The following is a 23,572-nucleotide window of genomic DNA, read 5'->3' as shown; positions in this document are numbered from 1 at the left end:
GAGTCACTCTCAACCCATTAGCTAGAAAGCTAATGTTAGCAACGTACGTTAGCAACGTTACGCAACATTAGCTAGCAAGCTAACATTGAACATTTGTTCAATTTAGTTAAGGGGCAGAGTGCTAGCTCAGTTACAATGTGCTGTAAATGTCATTCTAGAAAGCATTTCATAGGACGCAAAATTAGTATAGGCTTCTGTGTGCAGGGTCACATCAACATAAATGTTTTCAAGAAATGCCAAACTCTAAAATACCATTATTAAGAATGCCTATAAAACTGCTTTTTTGTAGTTGTTGGGACATATGCTGGTGTGTCTCACTACCTCCTATGCACTGTAATTTTAAGAGCACTGCTCTGTTGTAACTCAAAACTGAACTTTGTAAAGAAACTCAAAGTTAACAAGACTGCTCTGTTGTTAAGTTGTGAGCGAAACTTGTAAAGAAACTTAAAGTGTTAAGAGCGATGCACTGCTCTGTTGTTATATATTTTTTATTGAACAATTTTATCACACTTTTTACTCTCCGTTCTATTTCTATTATTTTTAGCCTTTTTTTTACTGAATCAAACCACACTTCTTTACTCTATCTAATCTATTCTATTTTATTATTTATATTACTGAAAAACTGTGATTTACCTTACCTTGCTACCTCTCTATCTTTTTATTTATTTTCATTTTTTTATGTCTGTATTTTTTACTGTTGTGAAGCACTTTGAACTGCAATTTCTGTATGAAAAGTGCTATACAAATAAATGTATTATTATTATTATAAGTGACTTGCACTAGGTGCAAGACATAATGTGATAAAAGAACATAAACATCTATTTAGATGTCACAGGGCCTGTGGTGGTGGTGGGTGGAGGTGGAGGTCGGTGGGTGGGGTTCTCCCTGTCTCTGTGCACTTTGACAGAAGTGTCTTCTCTCTTGTCTCTTCTCTTCTTCCCTCTTATATTGATTTCCACAGGCTGGACGGTTTTCCACCAATCGTCAGAGAGAGTCACCTATAAATCTAGTAGCAAACCGCGCACTAGATTCCTCAGTGGACCCGTGTCTCTGTCCATCTGTTTGTATTTGTTCCTTTCTATTTCCCCCCACCACACTCATCTTCACCTCCTCTTTATTCACCTCCTCTTTTCCTCCCTTTCTCTCCCACCAGACTTTTTTTCGTTGATATAATATAGTGGATTCCTCCTCCTCCTCCTCCTCCTCGCTCTCCTCACCTCTCCTCCGCCCTTGACGCGAAACATCCTCATCAATCATGTTGTGTTCCTCCCCAGAGCTGCCGCCTCTCTCTCTCTCCCCCAGAGCCCTTAAAGCTTCTGTTATTCTGGGGTGAAGTGTCCCACCATACAAGTGCTTTGTGTGCCGCTGCTTGCTTTAATAAGCAGCCCCCTCCCCCCCTCCCTCCCCAAAGCACTTTGTTTATGGGGTCAAGCTCGTCTTCTCCAAACATGGGCTGGGGATGCTAGAGATCAGATATGGGCCCAAAGTGTGTGTGTGTGTGTGTGTGCGTGCGTGTGTGAGAGAGAGATAGAGGGCAGGCGCCACAGCCTTTTTTATTCTGGGTGTGTATGTGTGTATTCATCCACTATTTATTTTGATTGTATAAACGTCTCCCAAGTTGAGGCACTTTGTCCCAAGTCTGCTACTCTCTGTATACTAACACAGAGAAGGTCGTCGTCCCCCCCCCTCACCCCCACCCTCCACCCTCCCTGCTAGGCCAGGCCATGACCCTTGTGCTGTGGTTCAGAGGGGCTCTCTCTACCCCTCATGTATGGCCCGGGGGAAGACGTGCATGGCGGCGGGCGCCGGTCAGGGCACTGATGTGGGGACTTGCTCCGACATACAAAGGGCTGTATCATCAATATTTCTACTTCTTCCTCCTGTGTTACTACCTACCTGCCTGCATGTCTCTTGAAGTGCTGACTCCTAATGTGTTCCGGCTATTAGTATCTATGTTTTCCCTCAGTTTGGATTATTTTTGGTTTCCTTATTTATTTTATATATTTATTTATATATGTATTTATATATTTATTTATTTTCAACAGGCAAACACTGTACTAGAAGTGATCTCCGCTGCTCTAGTTCCCATTGTTTTTTAGAACAACAATTATTATCCTAGTTATGGGCTTCTGCTGTCACCTAATGAGCCGGAGTAACAAACTCTCACCATTAAAGTTTATGAAACTAATAAATGCAACATTATAGACCGCTCGCTTGTTAAGGCAGTTGGGCCCAATTGACCCATCTCAAAGCCCGCCCTTTTCTCTCGATCCTCCAATCACGGCCGTTGCTTCCCTCGGGACGGGCAACGGTTGTGATTGGAGGATGGAGAAAAGAGGGCGGTGTTTGAGATGGGGTCAATTGTGATTATTACTTAATACCATACTAATGAGAAAAAGCACTATAGAACAAACGGATGGGTTTTTAAACATAATTTTGGTTTTAATTGATAAGACGGCTAGTAGACGACACATCTCAGAGAGGGTCACTGGTGGGACATGGCCTTTATTGTGGACCAGTCTCCTTTCAAAACCAACTCGTTAACACGGCAAGGACCCAGGGTGGTCTTCCTGCTCTAATGCCTCTCTGTCAGCCACTCCTTTCTGTCCGTCACCTTTTTGGAATACCTGCACACGTTAAGCAGACCTAGCCCCCCCCACAACACCCCCTCTCCTACTCACTGGTTTTTGAATCCCCTCTCCTACTTCTCCTCTCCCCCTCTCCCTCTCTCTCCCTCTCTCTCTCTCTCTCTCCCCCCTGATTTATTTGGTAGCCGTGTGTGGCTGTCCACAGACGTGGTGGTGTGCAGTGTGTCCTGGCCTAACTGTTTGTGTCTTGTTTTACCTCTTTTTATAGGGTCCACTCTGAAACGACTATGTCTAGGCAAAGAGCGCAGTAGTAGTAACTATCTTGTTTACTTTCTACTTGTTTGTCTTCTTCACTCTGTCTGTTCTTCTTGCTTTGGCATGGACACCTTTTTTTTTATTAATCATACATACATACATGTTGTTTATTTAGAGAAATTTGCTGGGTTGGGTTTAAAATTTGGGGTATTTTTTTTGCACAATACGAACGTTATGTTCATCAGTTTGATTTACGTTTGTTTTTGTAATGCATGGGCGGAGTGCCGACACGTCTTGAATGTTTTATATTGTGGTTATTTGCACACCAGTGGTTTGTGTTTCTTTACAACCTATTTGTGACGGGCAACGATCGTTTGGCTGCTAGGTGGAAGAATCGGCACTTACACAATAAAGTTCAGTTGAATTTATTCACGGTGCAATCAAAGGCATTAGTATGACATCCCTGAAACTATTAACACTATCCGTCGACCATATTCAAAACTGTGGGCATTTTTCTCTTAACTCATCCAGCGCCATCGCTTAATGATCCAGGGGGGGGGGGGCGCTAGAACGCCATCGCTTTAATCAATCGGGAGACTGCGAGATTTGCGAGTGCTTAAAATAAATCTTATATTATAGCTATGGGTCTAATACACCCGTCGATTGTCAGTGATTTACTTCCAGTCAACATGCACAAAGCAGATTGTTTTTTCATCCGTACATTTCCGTTTTATACCGTTTTGAATAGGAGTATAGTTTTGGTGATTCTTAGTAATCCCAGGAAAAGACGCGATAATAGCGTTTTAGTGGAATACACTAAACACGTTGTCATTTTTCGCCTGATTATCGAATCTTCCTGAAATTAACGCTAGATTATCATTATTATCCTTCCTCGTATAATTTCATACATGAAATGGCCCTCGTAGCGCGGCGGTCCCCCCCCCCCCCCCCCCCCCCCCCCCCCCCCCCCACCTCCTGCATCCAACGGTAAACAGCCACACACACACACACACAGACAGCTTCGATCGCGGTAGAAGGAAATATCAGATCAACGCAAGATTTTATATATAGAGTCCTTACCTGGTCTCTGATGTAATGCAAAAGAAATAATCTAATTATCTGATCGCCATTCCAAATACTGCTCGTGGAGGTCCGTCCCACATTGCCCGGCATTGCATATGAAGGGGGGGGGGGGGGCAGCATCGCAGATGTAACGTTGTAAACGCTAGTCCTGCCAGAGTATTTAAACCCCGCCCACACGGCTCCGATCGGCCCAGAAAAGAAACTACACCATTTCTAATAGAGTGCAATACTGGCTGGAAGGCGGAGGTATTTGCCCTTTTGCTAGCTCAGACCCATTCCCAATGATAACGTCAGGCTGGAAAAATTTATGGATATAGCCAATAAATATATATAATATAATAAATAAGAGTTTTCTCGTGATTGGCGCTGAACGGTTGGCGAGTTAACCCGATTTCTCTCGTGACTGGCGCTGAATGAGTTAATGTCACGCTCGGGTTGGGATTCCTTTCCACCTGATTTTCCACCCAATACAAAATGGTCCTATTAGCTTTGTCGTTTCAGTTTTGTAAAAGTGCCTTAGATTGCCGTCGCTTGACAGCAGTCCAGCGGTCGCCTGGGACGTGTGGAGCGGGCAAGAGTGTAAAAGACCTTTCTGTCTCCTCAGGGGGCTCCAGCAGCAGCGCCGCCGCCACGGCCCAGACGTCTCACGCCGCAGCCACGCCCCTGCCGTCGCCCCGGCCCCTCGCTGGACTCGCCCAGGCCCAGACCAACAACAGCAACAACAAGAAGGGCACCTTCACCGACGACCTGCACAAGCTGGTAGACGACTGGACAAAGGAGACGCTAGCGGCGGCCAATCCAAGACGGCCCTCCCTGAACCAGATCAAGGAGCAGCGGCGCCGGCAGGAGCTGGAGGGCAACGCTCTGCCCGTGGGAGCGAGCGTCGTGCACGAGGTATCTGACCTGGAGAGGCATGCTCAGAGAAAGAAGAAATCTGAAGAGCAATGCCCTTCGATGAGATGATGACTTTAAATGTACAGGAGAATTTAAATAGTTTGTTCCAATTTTAAACTTCCGCCTCGTTCCAGGTGAGATGTCCCAACACGTTCCAGCTGTCCCCCTCCTCCTGCCCGCTGACTGCTGCTTTAGGTCCTGGGGTCCCCACGGCCCTGAGCTCCAACCCCTCCGCCACGCTCACTTCTGAGTACCTTGGCTCTCATGGTGGGGTTGCGCCTGGTCCCCTTTACCCCAAGCAGTGGCCTGGCATGCCCAGCCCAGGAGGGACGCCCAATGCCACCGCGGCCAGCGCGGGGGTGACGGCCTACCCCCTGGTGCTGCACAAGCCGGAGAGCGGCTCCAGTCCCGATACCACCAGGACTACCTAATCTACTACCTACTCTGGTTCACTTCTTGGGAGGGCCCAAGTCCAGCCCAGCCCTCCCTCCATCATCTCCTTTAGTGTTCCTACAGGCGGTAGTATAGTCCAACTCCACTCTGAGCTGCTACACTACAGCCACAAGTGTACATAAACAGTGAGCTTGTAAATTAAACTGTGAGTGTTGATATCCTTTATACAACACCTATAGTTTATTGTGAGTGTATGTGTGTACAGTACGTGCGTCTATAGTATATACGTTCAGTGTGTGTGTGTGTGTGTCTCTGTGTCTTAAGTACCTAATGCTATGGCTTTGGTCTTGACAAAACTCAGCCATACTAGACGACACAATATCAGCGATCACCATTGAGATGTTTCACCAGATCCTTCATTACCATCATCTTCACATTCTTTTTTTGCCTTTCTCTCGATTTGCGTCCACTTTTGAAAACACTACATTAGAATCTAAACAGTGGCTTGAGATGACGGGGGGGCAATATACAGACATCTGAAGGAATGTAGTGCCTTGAACATGGCTTCTTTTGAAACTAAGCATGTCTACATCCAAGTGATTTTTACTTCATGGTGGCTTGAGTGCTGCTTCGTTATCTTTTTTCTTTTTTTTTTTTAATGCATCGCAGACACTTACGGTATATATATTTTTTATTGTTGGTTTACATATGAATGCCCTTGTAGTACTGCACTATTAACACAGTATATGCTCTTATTTAAGTAATAAAGTCATGTTTTAATCCGTGTTTACTTTTCCACCCCTGTGACAAATAGAACGCCGTAGAGGCGAGATGTACAGTTGCCTTGCAGGAACAAAACGTTGCTGTACGGTTGAATGAGAAGATGAGAGCGGGAGGGAGGGAGAGAGAGAAATACAGAAACGTAATGAGCCAACAGCCAAAATTCATTTTCAGGTCAAATGGTTGAGTTGGACTCAGCCTCTTTTTCTAAGACGACAGGAGAGTTGTAAGTGTTGTAGCCTTGTGCTCCGAGGGAAGCGAGCGTCCACAGCCATATATACTGTACATAGTTCTGTATATATGCCTCTGGTAGTGTCCACAGCCATATATACTGTACATAGTTCTGTATATATGCCTCTGGTAGTGTCCACAGCCATATATATACTGTACATAGTTCTGTATATATGCCTCTGGTAGTGTCCACAGCCATATATATACTGTACATAGTTCTGTATATATGCCTCTGGTAGTGTCCACAGCCATATATATACTGTACATAGTTCTGTATATATGCCTCTGGTAGTGTCCACAGCCATATATACTGTACATAGTTCTGTATATATGCCTCTGGTAGTGTCCACAGCCATATATATATTGTACATAGTTCTGTATATATGCCTCTGGTAGTGTCCACAGCCATATATATACTGTACATAGTTCTGTATATATGCCTCTGGTAGTGTCCACAGCCATATATACTGTACATAGTTCTGTATATATGCCTCTGGTAGTGTCCACAGCCATATATACTGTACATAGTTCTGTATATATGCCTCTGGTAGTGTCCAGATCCGAATGTAGCAGTGTATGTAGAACAGTAGGTTGGTGAGGCTTAAAAGTGCAATTTCACCCTCTTAATAAGAAAGCTTTGATCGTGGCCTCGCCACAAGCCTTATCCCTGACGTATGCAGCAGAAGTCAAGTTTGCTTTTGTTGTTGCTAAGTTGAACAGAAGTTATGAATCACAAAGCAAACACTGAATTCACTACTAAATGTTTTCTTCGAGGTCCAACTTGGTTCTCCTATTATCTAGCATACACTGTACGACGTGATTATTTTTTGTGCAATCAGTTAAGTCTTTAAGTGTTATTGTTTCCTGTTTCAAAGCTTGATTTTGATGCTGCTATTCTGACTGAGGTGATTCCACTGTGTGCGTATTAACGGTATATTCACATAAGATGGTACTTTAGAATCACCCCAACAAAAACTCCAAGAATTAATTATTTACAATTGGGATGCTCAAGCAGTGTTATTGCCTTGTTGAAATTACTATGCATTATTTTCCCAAGTTGCTATTGATGGCGGCCTTGCTTTATTATAATTTTTTGTTTCTTTCTTTAGTCAGTATAATACAAATTGATAGGGGAGATTTGCACAACATAACATGTTCTCCCTCAATCAGATTCCAACATTCTGTATATAGTGGGTTCACCCCTCATCGTTTTGGATCACTTAACGAGCATGGCTGACCCCACAAAGCAAAGATAAACAATACAGCTACTGAAATTTCACAATTCCACCACACCGTTCAAAGGTTGCAGCACCCCAATCCTGCCAAGCTGTGAATTGTACAGTTCTCTTGTAATTTATATTTGTACATTTTGTTTTGACTGTTTGGGGGAGGTGGGGGGGTTCTCTTCAATGTATATTATTCCCATCAATTCGGTTTGAATTGGACTTTTATAGGATATTATGCAGAGTCTTCTGCTTTGGTGACATACTTCCAGTAGTAAGAGATTTCTGTTCTCTGTTACTCGTTGTATCTGGTACCTTCTGCTCCACCTCCCTGTCTTGTCAACGGTTGGTTAGCAGACGAGAGAGGGAGTAACTACTGCTGGCATATTCAACTGGATGCTGTGTTTTGGCGAGAGATAGAGAGAGAGAATTGAAATGCACAGAGCAGGCCACAATACTGACGAGACAGATTATGCTTGTTCTGATCATCTCACTTCTGTCTGAACAACAGCGCCCCCTGTTGAATGTGCTCTGATTGTCAAAAGCTTTGCACTAAAGCTCTGTGTGGGATTGCTTCTGCCTGCTGCTGCATCTCCCCACCGTCAGCCCGGCCGCACTCTAATCACAAATACTGTACATGTTGAGAAAGTGAAATAAACATTATTTTGTGCTTGATTAAGTGTTTGGGTGTTTTTATTCCCCGTTGTTATCTTTATTTTCATTTTTCAGGCTTTTAAAAGCAAAATTGCCCAAGAAAATAATGGGAAATGAACTGCCAATATTAACCCGGATGCGTCATTACTTTTACCAACCGATTTCCAGGTCTGCGATCTGATTGACCCCTGACGTTTCTGGTCATGTGACATCTGTTTCTATCACTGGTTAAGCTTAGGCACTCTTTCGAAGTTGGTTAAGGTTAGAGTTTGTCTTAGAGCAGGGCGATAGAACACCAGCCCTGATTCCAAACTCTAACCTTAACCTTCATATATTCCACCTTAATACAAACAGCCTGAGACCTAAACTGGCTGAAATCAAACAGTTGTTTTTAAACGGTAAGGCTAACATATTGTGTTTCACAGAAACAAAATTAGACTCATCTGTACAGGATCCAGAGATTGAAATTGAAAACTACTCAATAGTCAGGAGGGATAGAAACCAGTATGGAGGTGGCGTCTGTGTGTATATACACAAAGATACCAAATACATCAACCGTACTGACCTTAACCATGACGAAATTGAAACTGTTTGGATTGAAATTTTATTAGACAGGGCGAAACCAGTACTAGTAGGCACAATCTATAGACTGCCAGAACAGAGTGGCTTTTATGACACACTTGATGGGTGTTTAGCTGGGGTGGAGGGGGTAGAAAAAATTCTTATTGGGGACTGGAACACGGATATGCTGCGTAAAGCACCACCCGTCTTCAAGGCCTTCAGCTAATCACCCAACCCACAAGGGTATGTGATTCGACACAAACCACCATTGACCTCATTTTGACCTCTGACAAGTCCATGATCTCCAATAAAGGGGTGATAGCATGCGGGTTAAGCGATCATTATATGATTTTCTGTACCCGCAAAAAGCTAAAACAAGGCCGGCTGTCACAAAACAGTCACATCTAGAGACCTCAAAACTTACTCTAGAGAGGCCTTTAACCTAGAACTGGGGAGCTTGGACTGGTCAGATGAACTCAGTGGTACACAGGTTGAAGAAACATGGCTTGGATTCAAAACCAAATTCACAGCAATACTCAACAACATGGCACCCATAAGAACCACCAGGGTTAAAAAAATACCACGATCACAACACCAGAGGGAGCTCCACAAATCATGTAAAACCCAGATTCGGCTCAAACAAGGGACTAAACACGTTTCGCAATTATGCCACAACAATGTGGAACGCCCTACCCAAAGCTGTAAAGGAATGTGAATCACTACCCACCTTCAAAAACACTCAAAGAACACCTACGGGAGACTGCAATTCAAAACTGGCCCCTACAAATGTCCTAACCCAGTTGTACAATAAAGACCAAGCATGGCTTTGTCAGTATTCCAATGTACAGCCCCACCCAACCCCACCCCACCCACCCAACCTCCTCCAATGTACAGTTTCTATGTCAAATGTATGTCAGTATTCCAATGTACAGTGTCCCCCCCCCACCTCCAATGTACAGCCCCACCCCACCTACCCAACCTCCCCCAATGCACAGTTTCTATGTCAAATGTATATACACTCTTTTTCTGGATTTCTTTAGTATCACAAACAGTACTGTATTTGAAAATCTGGTATGTCATAAATGTATAGATGTAGCAGTACTGTCTATCTGTATGTCGTGTGTGTCATATGATGAATTGAAAATGGGGGACCCTGATGGAAACAATACGAAAGTCTTTCTCAGGTCTGCATCCTCTTAACAATTGTATGTATTGAGCTGTACTGTACTGTACCCATTCTGCAATCTGTTAATAAACTTTTCAATCAATCAATCAATCCTCCCCACCGCATGTATATATTCCCTCCCCGCCGTATGTATATTTCTCTCCCACCCACCCACCCCCTCCTAATGTACAGTCCCCTCCCCATCATATGTATATACTCTGTCAGGATTTAGGGGTAACAGACACAGTACTGTATATTTGAATACCGTTTATGTCACAAATATATCAGTACTAAATACCTATATGTCCCTATGCCATAAATGTCATGTATGTTGTGTATGTCATAAATGTCTATATGAATTGAAAATGGGGGACCCTGATGGAAACAAGACAAACGTCTTTCTCAGGTCTGCATCCCCTTAACAATTGTGTGTATGAATGAATGAATGAATGAAAACTTTATTTAACAAATTGCAGAATGGGTACAATACAGTACGGCTCAATACATACAATTGACAACCATACTGGGTAATTTACATTGGAGGTGGTTGGGGGGCCGGGGGGCACACTGTATAAACAAGTAACACTGTACATTGAGGGGGGGGGGGAGGAGACACTGTACAAACAAACACAATTGTACATTGAACTATTGACAAAACCATACTAGGTAAATGACTGTACATTGGAGGGGGTTGGGTTAGGATATTTACAGGGGCCAGTGTTGAATTGCAGTCTCCTGTAGGTGTCCCTTGAGAGAGGTTTTGAAAGTGGGTAGTGATCCACATTCCTTTACAGCTTTGGGTAGGGCGTTCCACATTGATGTGGCATAATTGCGAAACGTGTTTAGTCCCTTATTTGAGCCGAATCTGGGTTTAACATGATTTGTGGAGCTCCCTCTGGTGTTGTGATCGTGGTATTCACTGACCTTTGGGAAGTATTTTGACATGTACATGGGTACCTTGGTCGTGTAGTGTATCTTGTAGACCAGGCCCATTGCAAGTTGTTGTACTCTGTCGTCTACTCTAAGCCATCCTAGGTTGTCAAAGTGGGCAGGGGTGAGGTGGGTTCTAGGAGTAAGGTCAAGCAGTAGTCTGACCAGTTTGTTTTGAGATGTTTGTAATTTTGTTTTTAGCGCCTTTGAGGTGCTTTGGTACCATGAGGTGCAAGCATAGTCGTACTGTATTGAGCCGTACTGTATTGTACCCATTCTGCAATCTGTTAAATAAAGTTTTCATTCATTCATTCATTCAACCAACTTCGAAAGAGTCGCCTAAGCTTAACCAGTGATAAACTAGGCGTTAGTTTGCAGGCTGTTCGAGGCGGAAACAGGCGTCACGCGATTGACGCACATGTCACATGACCATAAACGTCAGTGGCCAATCAGATCGCAGAACGCGGAACTGGAAATCGGTTGGTAAAAGTATAGACGCAACCCGGATGCTTCTATTCGTATGCGTTGTGTTTCCGCGGTCGGTTTGCGCAATCTGTTTGGCCACTGACGTTTATCTCAGCACCAATCGCGTTACTTCTAACAAGGCTGTTACCCTAACCTTAACCAACCCTAACCCCTAAGTTCCCTAACCTTAACCAACTAACTCTAACCTTAACCAACTAACCCTAACCTTAACCAAATCGCGGAAGTGCAACTGCGGGCCAATCAGATCACGCAAACCGACCGCGGAAACACAACTACGTTAGAAAAAGATATCAGGCAACCCGGATAGGGGCAAGCATAGTGTCATTTTACTTTGTTTACAAAATGCACCGACAATGTAGTCTGGGCGTGATATATATGTAGTATCTGCATAAACATTTCATGCACAGTATTTTCCATCTTATTTTTCCAAAAGTAATTATTACAAAATAATTATAATACTCTTAAAATTAGAGAATAGAAATCGCGTTAGATGTGTGTCATTCAAATTCTAAGGCGCAAGATTGCAGTTGTGTGTGCAGCGCTGCAGCAAAGTACTTCATCTGTCTGCTGTGGCAGATTCGCTGAACAATGTTTAGAGTTGAAATGCCAGTTTGTGTTAACGGTGACTTTGTGGCCATATCGTAATTAATTCACAATAGTAGCCTACGTTGCTTCATAATAGTAAGTGCACTGAAATAATCCATTGATGATCAGTTATTATTATTCCGACAATGACACGGCCTCGTGAAACAAATCCACAGATTCGCCATTTTTGGGTAGAAAATAACTAAATCGAGGGGGGATACTTTCGTCTGTTCTAATGCGGGGTGGGAAGCTACACAAGCGTCTATTGGGGCGTTTAATCCCGTTTATTTCAAAAACACAATGATCAAAAACAAACACATAGCCTCCATTTTGATCTCTAAACCGAGAAATAGATCCTGCTGCTTTGTCTTGACGAATGTGTCCCCACTACACGCGCCTATGGCGTCGTACAGCAGCAATGGTTACCGCTTTTGTTCGCCTCAGTTCCTGAATGATTCCCAACACAATGAAGCCACTGGGAGATTGTACTTGAGGCGGCTACTACTGGGATTATTTGATTAATTAAAATCGATCTGCAACACAAGCCTTCCGAGATCTGGCGGTGAGAGATATCACAGCGCGGTCTTGAGGAAGGAACACGGTCAGTAGTAAGTGTTTATAATGTGAAGCTACGGAAGGGAACTGGGTCACATTTTTACTGTGGATTGTACTATTGTGCCATTTTTTATTTATTTTTGCTGTGCGTATTTCAGATTAATAACCTATTATTTACTAGAATGTTAAACTGTGTTGTCCGGAAAGAAAAGGCCATATAGCATTTTGCGAATCACTAGCGAAAACACTTAACTGAAATGGACCTGTGTTTACTAAGTAAATGGCCTCATCACACAACCTCCATAGGGCTCGTAGCTTTGTTTGGTAGCGCGTGCTTGGGCTGGTCAGGGTCAGAGGTCATCATAGTGGAGGGAAACAACACGTAACAGTGATATAATGTTTATTTGGTAGCTCGGGCTGGTCAGGGTTTGGTAGCTCGCGCTGCTGGGGCTGGTCAGGGTTTGGTAGCTCGCGCTGCTTGGGTTGGTCTGGGTTTGGTAGCTCGGGCTGGTCAGGGTTTGGTAGCTCACGCTGCTTGGGCTGGTCAGGGTTTGGTAGCTCGGGCTGGTCAGGGTTTGGTAGCTCCGGCTGGTCAGGGTTTGGTAGCTCACGCTGCTGGGGCTGGTCAGGGTTTGGTAGCTTGCGCTCGGGCTGGTCAGGGTTTGGTAGCTTGCGCTCGGGCTGGTCAGGGTTTGGTAGCTCCGGCTGGTCAGGGTTTGGTAGCTTGCGCTGCTTGGGCTGGTCAGGGTTTGGTAGCTTGGGCTGCTTGGACTGGTCAGGGTTTGGTAGCTTGGGCTGGTCAGGGTTTGGTAGCTTGGGCTGCTTGGACTGGTCAGGGTTTGGTAGCTTGCGCTGCTTGGACTGGTCAGGGTTTGGTAGCTCGGGCTGGTCAGGGTTTGGTAGCTCGTGCTGCTTGGACTGGTCAGGGTTTGGTAGCTCGCGCTGCTTGGGCTGGTCAGGGTTTGGTAGCTTGCGCTGCTTGGGCTGGTCAGGGTTTGGTAGCTTGGGCTGGTCAGGGTTTGGTAGCTCGCGCTGCTTGGGCTGGTCAGGGTTTGGTAGCTCGCGCTGCTTGGGCTGGTCAGGGTTTGGTAGCTCGCGCTGCTTGGGCTGGTCAGGGTTTGGTAGCTCGCGCTGCTTGGGCTGGTCAGGGTTTGGTAGCTCGCGCTGCTGGGACTGGTCAGGGTTTGGTAGCTTGGGCTGGTCAGGGTTTGGTAGCTCGCGCTGCTTGGGCTGGTCAGGGTTTGGTAGCTTGGGCTGGTCAGGGTTTGGTAGCTTGGGCTGGTCAGGGTTTGGTAGCTTGGGCTGGTCAGGGTTTGGTAGCTTGCGCTGCTTGGACTGGTCAGGGTTTGGTAGCTCGCGCTGCTTGGGCTGGTCAGGGTTTGGTAGCTTGCGCTGCTTGGACTGGTCAGGGTGATAAGGTCACAGTGGAGGGAGGGCTGTCTTAAATACTTCGAAGCTTCGTTCGATGGGCATGGGATTCGAATATGAAAATAAAATTCGATTATTAAAAATATATATATATATATATATATATATATATTTTTTTTGCGAAATCAACATCTCATGTCTCCGGAGGAGAAATATGATTTCGATCACAGATTTTTGAAATATTGATATCAAAGACGAGTTACGGCGTCTTCGGCAGAATGAGCATGGCGAGCAAAGACGAGTTATGGCGTTCCCGGCGATTAAAGTGTTAATAGAGACCCTGTTTGTAATTGAATACCGGTCACTATTAGAGGAATTACGGTAATTACAACAAGCAATGCTGTTTGTTATTTAAGATGAGGTCGGACTCTGCACTGACAGATTTGTGTTCAGTGTTCAATATTTCATGAAAGCAAAGTGTTTAGTTTGTCTAAGATTTAAAAAGGTTTAAGCTTTACAGCACTGACAAAGTTGAAAGTGCTGTACAAGTCCCACAACATAAAAAAAACATGTATAAAAAAAAAAAGAATTCAAATCTTTATTTTTATTTTTTTTTAATTTCGAAGCTTCGAATTCAAATCGAATCTCGGCTTCGAATTCCAAAAAAAATAAATCGAAGGTCAGCCCTAAAACAACACAACACGATGAGCCACAGACAGTTGAAGCTACCAACTGTCAACTTGAACTCCCCTGTGTCGCCTTAGGCCCCGTTTAGACGGAAACGCTAGCAGGTGAATCCGCAAAAATATTTTTTCGGATGTGCCTTTCGTTTATACGGAAACTGCGTTTTTACGGGGTGAAACCGCAAAAAAGTGAGACTACCTTCCAGGGTGGAATTCCTAGAAACGCAAAACCTTTGCGCTCTCGTCTAAACTGTCAAACCGTATAAATCTGTTAAAACGATGACGAAAGGGTTGTCACGGCTCTGGTCGCGCGTACTGCTTACGTCACAGGTAGCAGTTATGCGCCAGTAGCCGAGACGTAAACAAAGCAAGTATGTCTGACTATATCAACGGAGATCACTTGAAGGCTACATTGGCAGTACTTTTAAATACACAAGAATCTGTCCCGCGGCTATCACAACTATTATGACTGGACCCACTGTCTGTGAGTGACTCTGCTTTGGTCCAATCACATTCCCCACCCACACTCTGCGAATCAGAGGCAGAGTAGGGCGGGTCTTCACAGCACGTCATGTGACATATGCGCCAATGGTGACAGCGGGGCTCCGTTGTCTCGAGTTGTTACAGCCTCGTCTGAACGGAGAATTCCATCCCAAAACGCTCGTCTAAACGTAGCCTAAAGTAACGTATGAAAAGGTTCAAAAGCAGGATATTGTTATTACATTGGTTGTGTTTAAAGACCGCATATATAGGAGATGTTTGAGCTAATAATGTTAGCCAGCAGCGTCTAACTAACGTGCTTGGCAAAGTGAATAGAACAAACCTGGAACTGAGATCGAAATCGATTTGATTAAGGTTTAGAAGACGCTGGCTAACTGTGAGGGCCGACGATCCACTCCACTGGTCAAATTACTTACTCGTGAGTAGTACGTCCATTGATAAAGAAAAGCAATGTCCACAGCCGCTCCAGTGCAAAGTAAAGATATCCAAATGGTTTATTTGCAAAGTCTCTCTTTACAGAAGTGGTCCTAAATCTACTTTCCTAAATATTCCTGTTACTACTACAAATATTACTACAAGTGGCTCCTACTAGCTACAAGTACTAATACAAGCTACAAGTACTACTACAAGGTAAGAAAACTGTATTTTCCAGTCTCCAAAATCACCCGACTCGACACATGAAATTTCCTTCCTAATGTGAAAGCCGTAAATCCACTTGCTGGCTGGCTTTAGTCCATTGTTGAGTCCATCCAGTCAGTCTGGTCAAAGATGCAAAACTGCCGTTCTTCTTCTTCTTATTTGAATTTCCGGCAGTGTAGACCCGCTTATATAGAGACCCAACGGTTCTAGATTGTTCTGTTATGACATCATACGGTGACATCACGAAGGGTCCATAACTTTCTATCATGACGTCATACTGTGGTTCTAGAATGTTTTATGTTCTAGAAAGTACTACTATGACATCACCACAAACGTTCTAGAAGTTTCTATGTTCTAGAATGCTCTATTATGACCAATACGACGGTTCAATGACTATCTAAATCCAATCAATATTAAACATTCATATAATACAATGACCTAAATATATATAGCTTTGGCTCTTACACTAACGTTAGCTCAAACATATTTTGGGATCACCACGCAAGTTGGTGTTAATGTAAGCAAGATACTATGTTAGCTGAGATGAATAGCTGGTGTTTCGGGAGAGGAGGCTTTCAAAACGCAAAGGCTAAACGCTGGCTTTGAATCTATGCCATTAGCGTATTATTAAGCGTAACGTTAGCCAGGTTTCGAACTACGCTAACGTTACGAACTTACGTTGTTTTCATGTGCACACTGGCTGCTGTCTAGTGTTCTTCAATAGCACAACTGTTTTAGTTTGCAGCAGTTAATATCGCCGTTCCTAAACGAACTACCTAGCTAGTAGCTACAGTAGCGTTATGCTATGTATTTGGCAATAACTGAAGGAAATTACATTTTGAAATGATAGATGGGAGTAAAAAGAAAATTGGTTGCCATGGGGAAATAATGGACAGCCTCGGGGCCACGTGATTGCAAGAGACAAGACGGGTGTATGTGTATCTGGGATGCTGATAGTCGGACCATACAGGGATGTTGCAAGAGGGCAATTCCATGCAAATGTCAACCTCACCATGAAGATTTTTAAATAACATGACAAACCAAACCAAACCAATTTCAAATGTATCATCAACATCAAGGTCTATATTTTGAAGTACAAAATAGATTTGATCGTAATATTTATGAGTGCATGTTTTTTCACACTACAGGAGGAGACACAATGATGTAAAAATAAATTTTTTGATTAACCTAATTGTATGACTTTCTGAATGGCCAGAATGGCAAAAAAAATCAACAGATATTTTTCTAACCTCACCTTTGGTCATGAACGGCTGTTGTATCAATTTGTGAATCAATTATGTACTTTGTGTATTTCCATTGGCAAGTGAAGCATGCTGTTATAATGCCCCTTTATGGGACAGCGAATGTAACATCCATAACGTTTTCCAGGAAAAGTTGTCATAAAACATGCATCTGGAATGCAATGTCAACCAAACTTAAAGCAAAGCTAACTTTTATAAAGATGACATATTAGCAACAATTAGTCATTCTGGTCTTATTTTTTGTATTCTTTACAAGTGTTATGGATGTTACCGTTATGGATGTTACATTGCAAGTGACGGATGTTACATTGCGAATGTGTGTTGTTAAGTCCGATTATGACCCCTTTGTTTGAAGTATAATTTACACATTTTAGTTACACTTATTGAGATAAAGATGAGCCTGCAATAAGAAATGTTTTGACCTTTTGGATTTTGAGATAGGTGACAAAATACACAGCGTTATGGATGTTACGGAAATTGACAAGCTTTTCGGACTCACTGAACACATGATGAAAACTCTGTGAATATCTTTTTCAAAGAATAACATGTTTACTATCACTTTGTAGGGAAGGGTTTGAGGTACCCAAAAAGCACATTCAGGAAAACCTGGCATTTCCTCTCAAGGAATGAATCACAAAAAAGTGCCGTTATGGATGTTACATTTTTGCATTATGGATGTTACACGTCTGAAATAGACAAAAAACACTATCAAAAATGTGTGTTGTTAAGTCCGATTATGACCCCTTTGTTTGATTTAAATCAGAAGTATTTTATGACTCATTGTTTGATTAAAATCCAACATATTTCCAGACACAACTTTTTCACACATTGTTGGTCTAGGCAGAGCAGTGTCCACGTTAGCCTACTGCTAATCGGCTGCTGTCGGCCATCTCCCCCTCGCGTCTGCTCAGCCTACATGTGTATTTGTTATTGTTTTGCAGAGTATCGTGACAAGAAACCCACCCCAAAAAACACAGAAACCCCAAATGAAACCAACCAGAAAGTAAATGAGTATTATTCCAGGGACGACATTTCAAGACAGGCCCCAGGAATGAAGGATGCAGTGACCATAAGAGAAGGAGTCAAGCAGAGGGTTCAGAAATGCCACATGTCTTATGGAGGCTTACCGCTGCACTTCCAACCAAAGAGGACAAGTCCTGGGAAGGTTTTGATAAGATTTGTGAACACCTCAATCCTCACATGGATAACAGGCAGATACAGTACCATTTCTCTGAACCAGTCCAGGCAGAGTGAATTGGACTTGATTTTTTATAACTTTCTTTTTCATGGTGAGGTTGACATTTTCATGGAATTGCTCCAAAACTAATTTTCTGATTTAACCGATATTAATATTGCTGTTCTCTGTATAGAAAACACGTTTTTATGTTAATCAAATAAAGAGCTATTTTCCAAAAACGTTGTAATTTATTTTCAGAAGTGACTGATATTTTGAAACTATTTAAGACCAAAAAGTAAAGATTATTATAATTTTTTTGTGATGGCACAGTATGATGTCATAATAGAACATTCTAGAACATTTGTGATGTCACAGTATGATGTCATAATAGAACATTCTAGAACATTTGTGATTTCACAGTATGATGTCATAATAGAACATTCTAGAACATTTGTGATGTCACAGTATGATTTTCATAATCGAACATTCTAGAACATTTGTGATGGCACAGTTGATGTCACTTTAACAGAAAGGATAAAGTTAATAGTTAAAGTAGCAGTACAACACATGGGTATGAAGGGGTTGACATGGGAGGAAGTAGTAAGAGAGTTAGAGAAGGTGGTTGTGAGTGATCAAGTAAGAGAGTTAGGGAAGGGGGTTGTGATCAAGAAGGCCATAGTCAGCCCACAGGAGGCAATGAGTGACTCATAGATTAGGTTTGGATAGGGTGGTGATGTTAGGGATGGGTTTTTGTTTTGTGTGTTATCCAAAGAAGAAGAAGAAGAAGATTGCAAACTAGATTGTACAGTTAGGCAGCAATACGCCGAAAGGTGTCCAGACTGCCGGAAATTCACAAGAAGAAGAAGAAGACAGTATGTTGTCATAATCGAACATTCTAGAACATTTGTGGTCTATATATATTCAACAATTCTCTCAGCATTTACTGGCATTTTTTCAGACTACACCATAAATCCAGACTGGTTTGACCCTCAAAATGGTCCAACGAAGTCAAACACATGTGGGTAAAGCCCTATTTTTATAGTGGTTTTTTAATCTATTTCAGACGTGTAACATCCATAACGCAAAAATTTAACATCCATAACGGCACTTATTTGTGTTCATTCCTTGAGAGGAAATGCCAGGTTTTCCTGAATGTGCTTTTTGGGTACCTCAAAGCTTTCCCTACAAAGTGATAGTAAACATGTTATTCTTTGAAAAAGATATTCACAGAGTTTTCATCATGTGTTCAGTGAGTCCGAAAAGCTTGTCAATTTCCGTAACATCCATAACGCTGTGTGTATTTTGTTACCTATCTCAAAATCCAAAAGGTCAAAACATTTCTTACTGCAGGCTCATCTTTATCTCAATAAGTGTAACTAAAATGTGTAAATTATACTTCCAATTCAAATCGGTGCCTTGTCAATGTTAAGTTAAGTTTCCAATGTTCTCTCTGAATGTAACATCCATAACGCTGGAATTGCCCAAGAGATTAAACAGCCATAATTACATACTCTATTGAACAGCATGGTTGCATCAACTCTGTGTCTTTGATTCTCTCCCTCTGTGTTCCAGATGTAAGCGTGAACAACATATGTCCCAGTGGTGGCCCTTGGCACAATGGGACTGGACTTCGACGTAAAAACATTCTGTCACAATCTGCGGGCCACAAAGCCCCCTTATGAATGCCCCGTGGAGACGTGTCGCAAGGTCTATAAGAGTTACTGTGGCATCGAGTACCACCTCTACCACTATGACCACGACAACCCGACTCCTGCGCAGAGCATGCCACAGAAGAAGAGGAAGGGCCGGCCCCCTCGCGTGTCCCTGGCCGGATCGGGGGACGGGGACGCGGGTGGGGGCAAGGGAGCCGGCTCCGGTCAGGGAGGGAACACCCCGGGCAGTCCCAACCGCTCGGAGCGCTCGCACTCCCCGGGCAGGGAGACGATGACTTACGCCCAGGCCCAGCGCATGGTGGAGCTGGAGATCCAGGGACGCATCCACCGCATCAGCATCTTCGAGAACATCGACGTGGTGTCGGAGGAGGACAGCGGGGCGGAGGACCCTCCGTCCTCCGGCGCCGGCGGTGGAGGAGGGGCGTGTAACGGAGGGGACAGCGGGGCTGGGGGGGGGAGCGAGGCGGGGGGCAACGGCAAGGACCGGCCGGAGACTCCCGCCGCCAACGGGGGCAAGGCCACTCCCAAGTCCGGGAAGCACAAGAGCAAAGAGAAGAAGAAGGAGGGCTCGTCCCATCACCACAGCGCTCCGTCTGGGCCCGCGGTCAAGCTTCCCGAGGTGGTGTTCCGAGAACTGGACCAGGAGAGGCCCGAGGCACCGCCAAGGCCCTTGTCTTACTACAGGTCAGCGCTGGCGGGTCACGGCACAAGCACTTCTATTTGTTTGATTGTGTGAATAGACTTGTGTGTCAACATTAAGGTTCTAAGGTCTTAGCCGACTATTGAATATGTCAACGAGTTGTTTCTTATGCTTTTTCTTTTATGCTGAATGAGTCGTCGAATGCATGTCTTGCGTCACAGTAATAATAATAATAATAATAATAATAATAATAATAATAATAATAATAATAATAAACTTTATTTGTATAGCACCTTTCATACAGAAACTGCAGCTCAAAGTGCTTCACAACAGAAAAAAGACATAAGGCATAAAATGAGCACATAAAGTGCAGACGTATAAAATCAGTTTTTTCACAGGCCACCTAGTTTATGGTTTGATTCAGTTTTAAATAGACAATAATAAAAAGAGTAAGATAAAATAGACAGAGTAAAATAGTGCAGTACTTCAGTCACAGATATGCATTGGTCTTGATTGAGCAGAGCACCAGGGTGGAAGAGGTCCCTGAGCATGACTGCACTCATCTTCAAGACAGTGATGTGGGGAAAGCAACACAACAACAACAACACTTAAATCTGTGTTGATTAGATGACATTTTACATTTGGTCATTTAGCTGATGCTTTTATCCAAAGCCACTTACAATCATCAACCTTTATTTATACTCCAAAAGACAATTGAGCTCACCCTCATTTTCAATGTCCTCGAGACTTTACAGACATTTCAAAGCACACATTTCTACAATATAACGATAATAAATATGAATAACTATCTATATAGTATAAAATGAACATAGGCATAAAATCAGCACACAGATTGACGGAATAAAAAAACAATGCATAAATTGCAGACATAAGAATAGGTATAAAAGACAATAAAAGTAGTGCAATGTAAACGTGCAGACTTAATAATGGCATAAAATAAGTACAAAAGTACAACAACAAGTCAGCCGGAGGGGTACACGTCCGGCGGCTAAGGCTAAGTGGTATTTATTCGTCTATTGGAGCCGAACTTGAGTGTTACACTGCATAATAGTGCAGACATAGTAGCATAGTACATAATAGTAAACATTTCCCTGTCTTTTTACTGTCAAAGATTACTTTTATCAGTTGACAAAATCCTAGTCAAGGATCATTATTAGTCAACCAACCGGGGTGGCACAGTGGTTAGCACTGCTGCCTCACAGCAAGAAGGTCCTGGGTTCGAACCCCAGCAGGGGGCCTTTCTGTGTGGAGTTTGCATGTTCTCCCTGTGTTCACGTGGGTTTCCTCCAGGTACTCTGGTTTCCTCCCACACCATGAAGACATGCAGGCAGGGACTACAGATGAAAACTAGCTCATTAGCTCAAATCTGGCACATTTACATTGATGTGGAAGCTGAAGATTAATTAATTAATGTGCACTGTCCCTGGGTAAAAAATAAATAAACAAAACCAAAGACTCCTGTCCTCATCGCTCTGGAGAGCCGGATTCTGTCTCGGCCACTCACCTCAATTGCCCTTTCACCATAGGTCTTTCTCATTCTAGACGTTATTAACCACGTTTTGCCTCTCTCCTCCGCTCCCCCCTGTCCCGCAGGTACATCGATAAGTCTGTGGAGGAGCTGGACGAAGAGGTGGAGTACGACATTGACGAGGAGGACTACATCTGGCTGGACATCATGAACGACAAACGTCGCAGCGACGGAGTGACCCCCATCCCCCAGGAGGTGTTTGAGTACCTCATGGATCGACTGGAGAAGGAGTCCTACTTTGAGAGCCACAATAAGGTGAGGAGGTTGACCATACTGGGGGTATCGTCGGCATACAGTAGATTGCTGACATGTACTACACTGTAGATGTCGAGGCGATGTTGTACGAGAGTGGGTGGTATAGGAGGGCTTGGTTTCAGGATGCTGGGGATACGATGGTGAGCCTTTTTGAGGTTTGTTGTGGGCTCAAACAAAACGTCTGCTCTCTGTGAGTGAGAGAACTACATCATATAGTAGTAACTAGGGATGGGCATTTCTAAAGAAAAATCCAGATCGATTGATCGCATGCTATACTCTATTGATCGTGTATTACTCGAAAAGGGGAAAAAAACTGAAACTATTTTTTTTACTTATTTTTGTTCATTCACGTATATATGTTTAAGGAAACCAACAAACTGTTATAATCTTACACATACATGTGAAAAGATATGTAAAAGAAATAAATATTTTTCTCATAGCTAAGAGTAATCGATTAATCACGGCCATCCCTAGTAGTAACAATCCGGTTCACTCATGAGCCCTGGACAGTAGAACATAAAACATCAAGTGGATTCACTAACGGATAAAAAATGTTTTGCCCTCTGAAGAAGGGATGGACAAAACTCACAAAATTGCTATTCTATATTCACTATTCTTTGAATAGTCTACCCACCCACCCCCCTCTAGCCCATCTCGCAGTGCTGGGAGCAGTCACTAACCTCTGGAAACCTCTGCTGGCCTTTAACGTGAGGTGCTTTGCTGAATCTGTTGCGCTAGAAGACCCCTTCCTCTGCACTGTTCTGTAGCATCGCTTGCACACAGTATGGGCTATGCTGGAATCGGGGCACGAAATTAACTTTTTGACTCACCGGCCAGTGGCGGGTAGATGGGAAGAATCTACCCGCCAAGCATATTTCTTACCAGCCAAATTATTATTATTATTTTTTTATAAAATATATATATTATATAATCATACTTGTAGTTAGGGCTGGGAGATATGGAAAAAAATCATATCGTGATAACGATATGATAATTTTATTTTATTTCTCGATATCGATAATTATCGAATTGTTATAAGTATAATTTTTTTTTTTTTTAACAACAGATGTATGTTTATTTTGCAGCAATTCTTTGTCGTTGCCGCCATCTTTAGTGTTACATCCCCTCACACTCCAGTTCTCAGGCTGCAGCTGGTTTAAAAGCTAAAGTAAACCGGCTTCTCTGCTGGCTGTGGCTCCAGAGGAGTTGAACTGTTCTGGCTCTGCTAGTTTATTTTCGATCTTTTGGCGCTTTTTTGGTGGACAAACCACCGCACATGTGCACTGACTCGTGACTGGAGTCTAGTTCTGCTAGCACACATAGCCTACTGTGTACAGACGGTTTCTAAATGTATTTTAAATTAGAAAGCAAACAAAATAAATGGACAAGAGAAAAAGAAATCTGAATTTGGTCAGTATTGCCATTTGGACAAGCAAAGCCAT

At 43.2% G+C, this 23,572-nt stretch overlaps 2 protein-coding genes across 2 annotated transcripts in view; both read left to right on the top strand.

The window, feature by feature from the left end:
- The window catches only part of LOC311244205 (serine/threonine-protein kinase WNK2), a 143,095-nt gene extending 134,973 nt beyond the window's left edge, over positions 1 to 8,122 (top strand). Inside the window, exons 29-32 of the mRNA XM_084333612.1 lie at positions 962 to 1,060; positions 2,857 to 2,901; positions 4,531 to 4,820; positions 4,955 to 8,122. Coding sequence (XP_084189738.1) covers positions 962 to 1,060; positions 2,857 to 2,901; positions 4,531 to 4,820; positions 4,955 to 5,251 — 731 coding nt within the window. The 3' untranslated portion in view covers positions 5,252 to 8,122. The remainder of the gene's footprint in view (positions 1 to 961; positions 1,061 to 2,856; positions 2,902 to 4,530; positions 4,821 to 4,954) is intronic.
- Positions 8,123 to 12,073: 3,951 nt separating this feature from the next.
- Positions 12,074 to 23,572, top strand: part of brpf1 (bromodomain and PHD finger containing, 1) — a 76,181-nt gene continuing 64,682 nt past the window's right edge. The window contains exons 1-3 of the mRNA XM_084333189.1: positions 12,074 to 12,429; positions 19,586 to 20,370; positions 21,941 to 22,130. Coding sequence (XP_084189315.1) covers positions 19,631 to 20,370; positions 21,941 to 22,130 — 930 coding nt within the window. The 5' untranslated portion in view covers positions 12,074 to 12,429; positions 19,586 to 19,630. The remainder of the gene's footprint in view (positions 12,430 to 19,585; positions 20,371 to 21,940; positions 22,131 to 23,572) is intronic.

This window comes from Notolepis coatsorum (assembly GCF_963971535.1).
Source record: "Notolepis coatsorum genome assembly, chromosome: 17".
Lineage (NCBI taxonomy): Eukaryota > Metazoa > Chordata > Actinopteri > Aulopiformes > Paralepididae > Notolepis > Notolepis coatsorum.
Note: the sequence above shows the minus strand (reverse complement) of the source record. Positions and strands in the feature narration are given on the sequence as shown.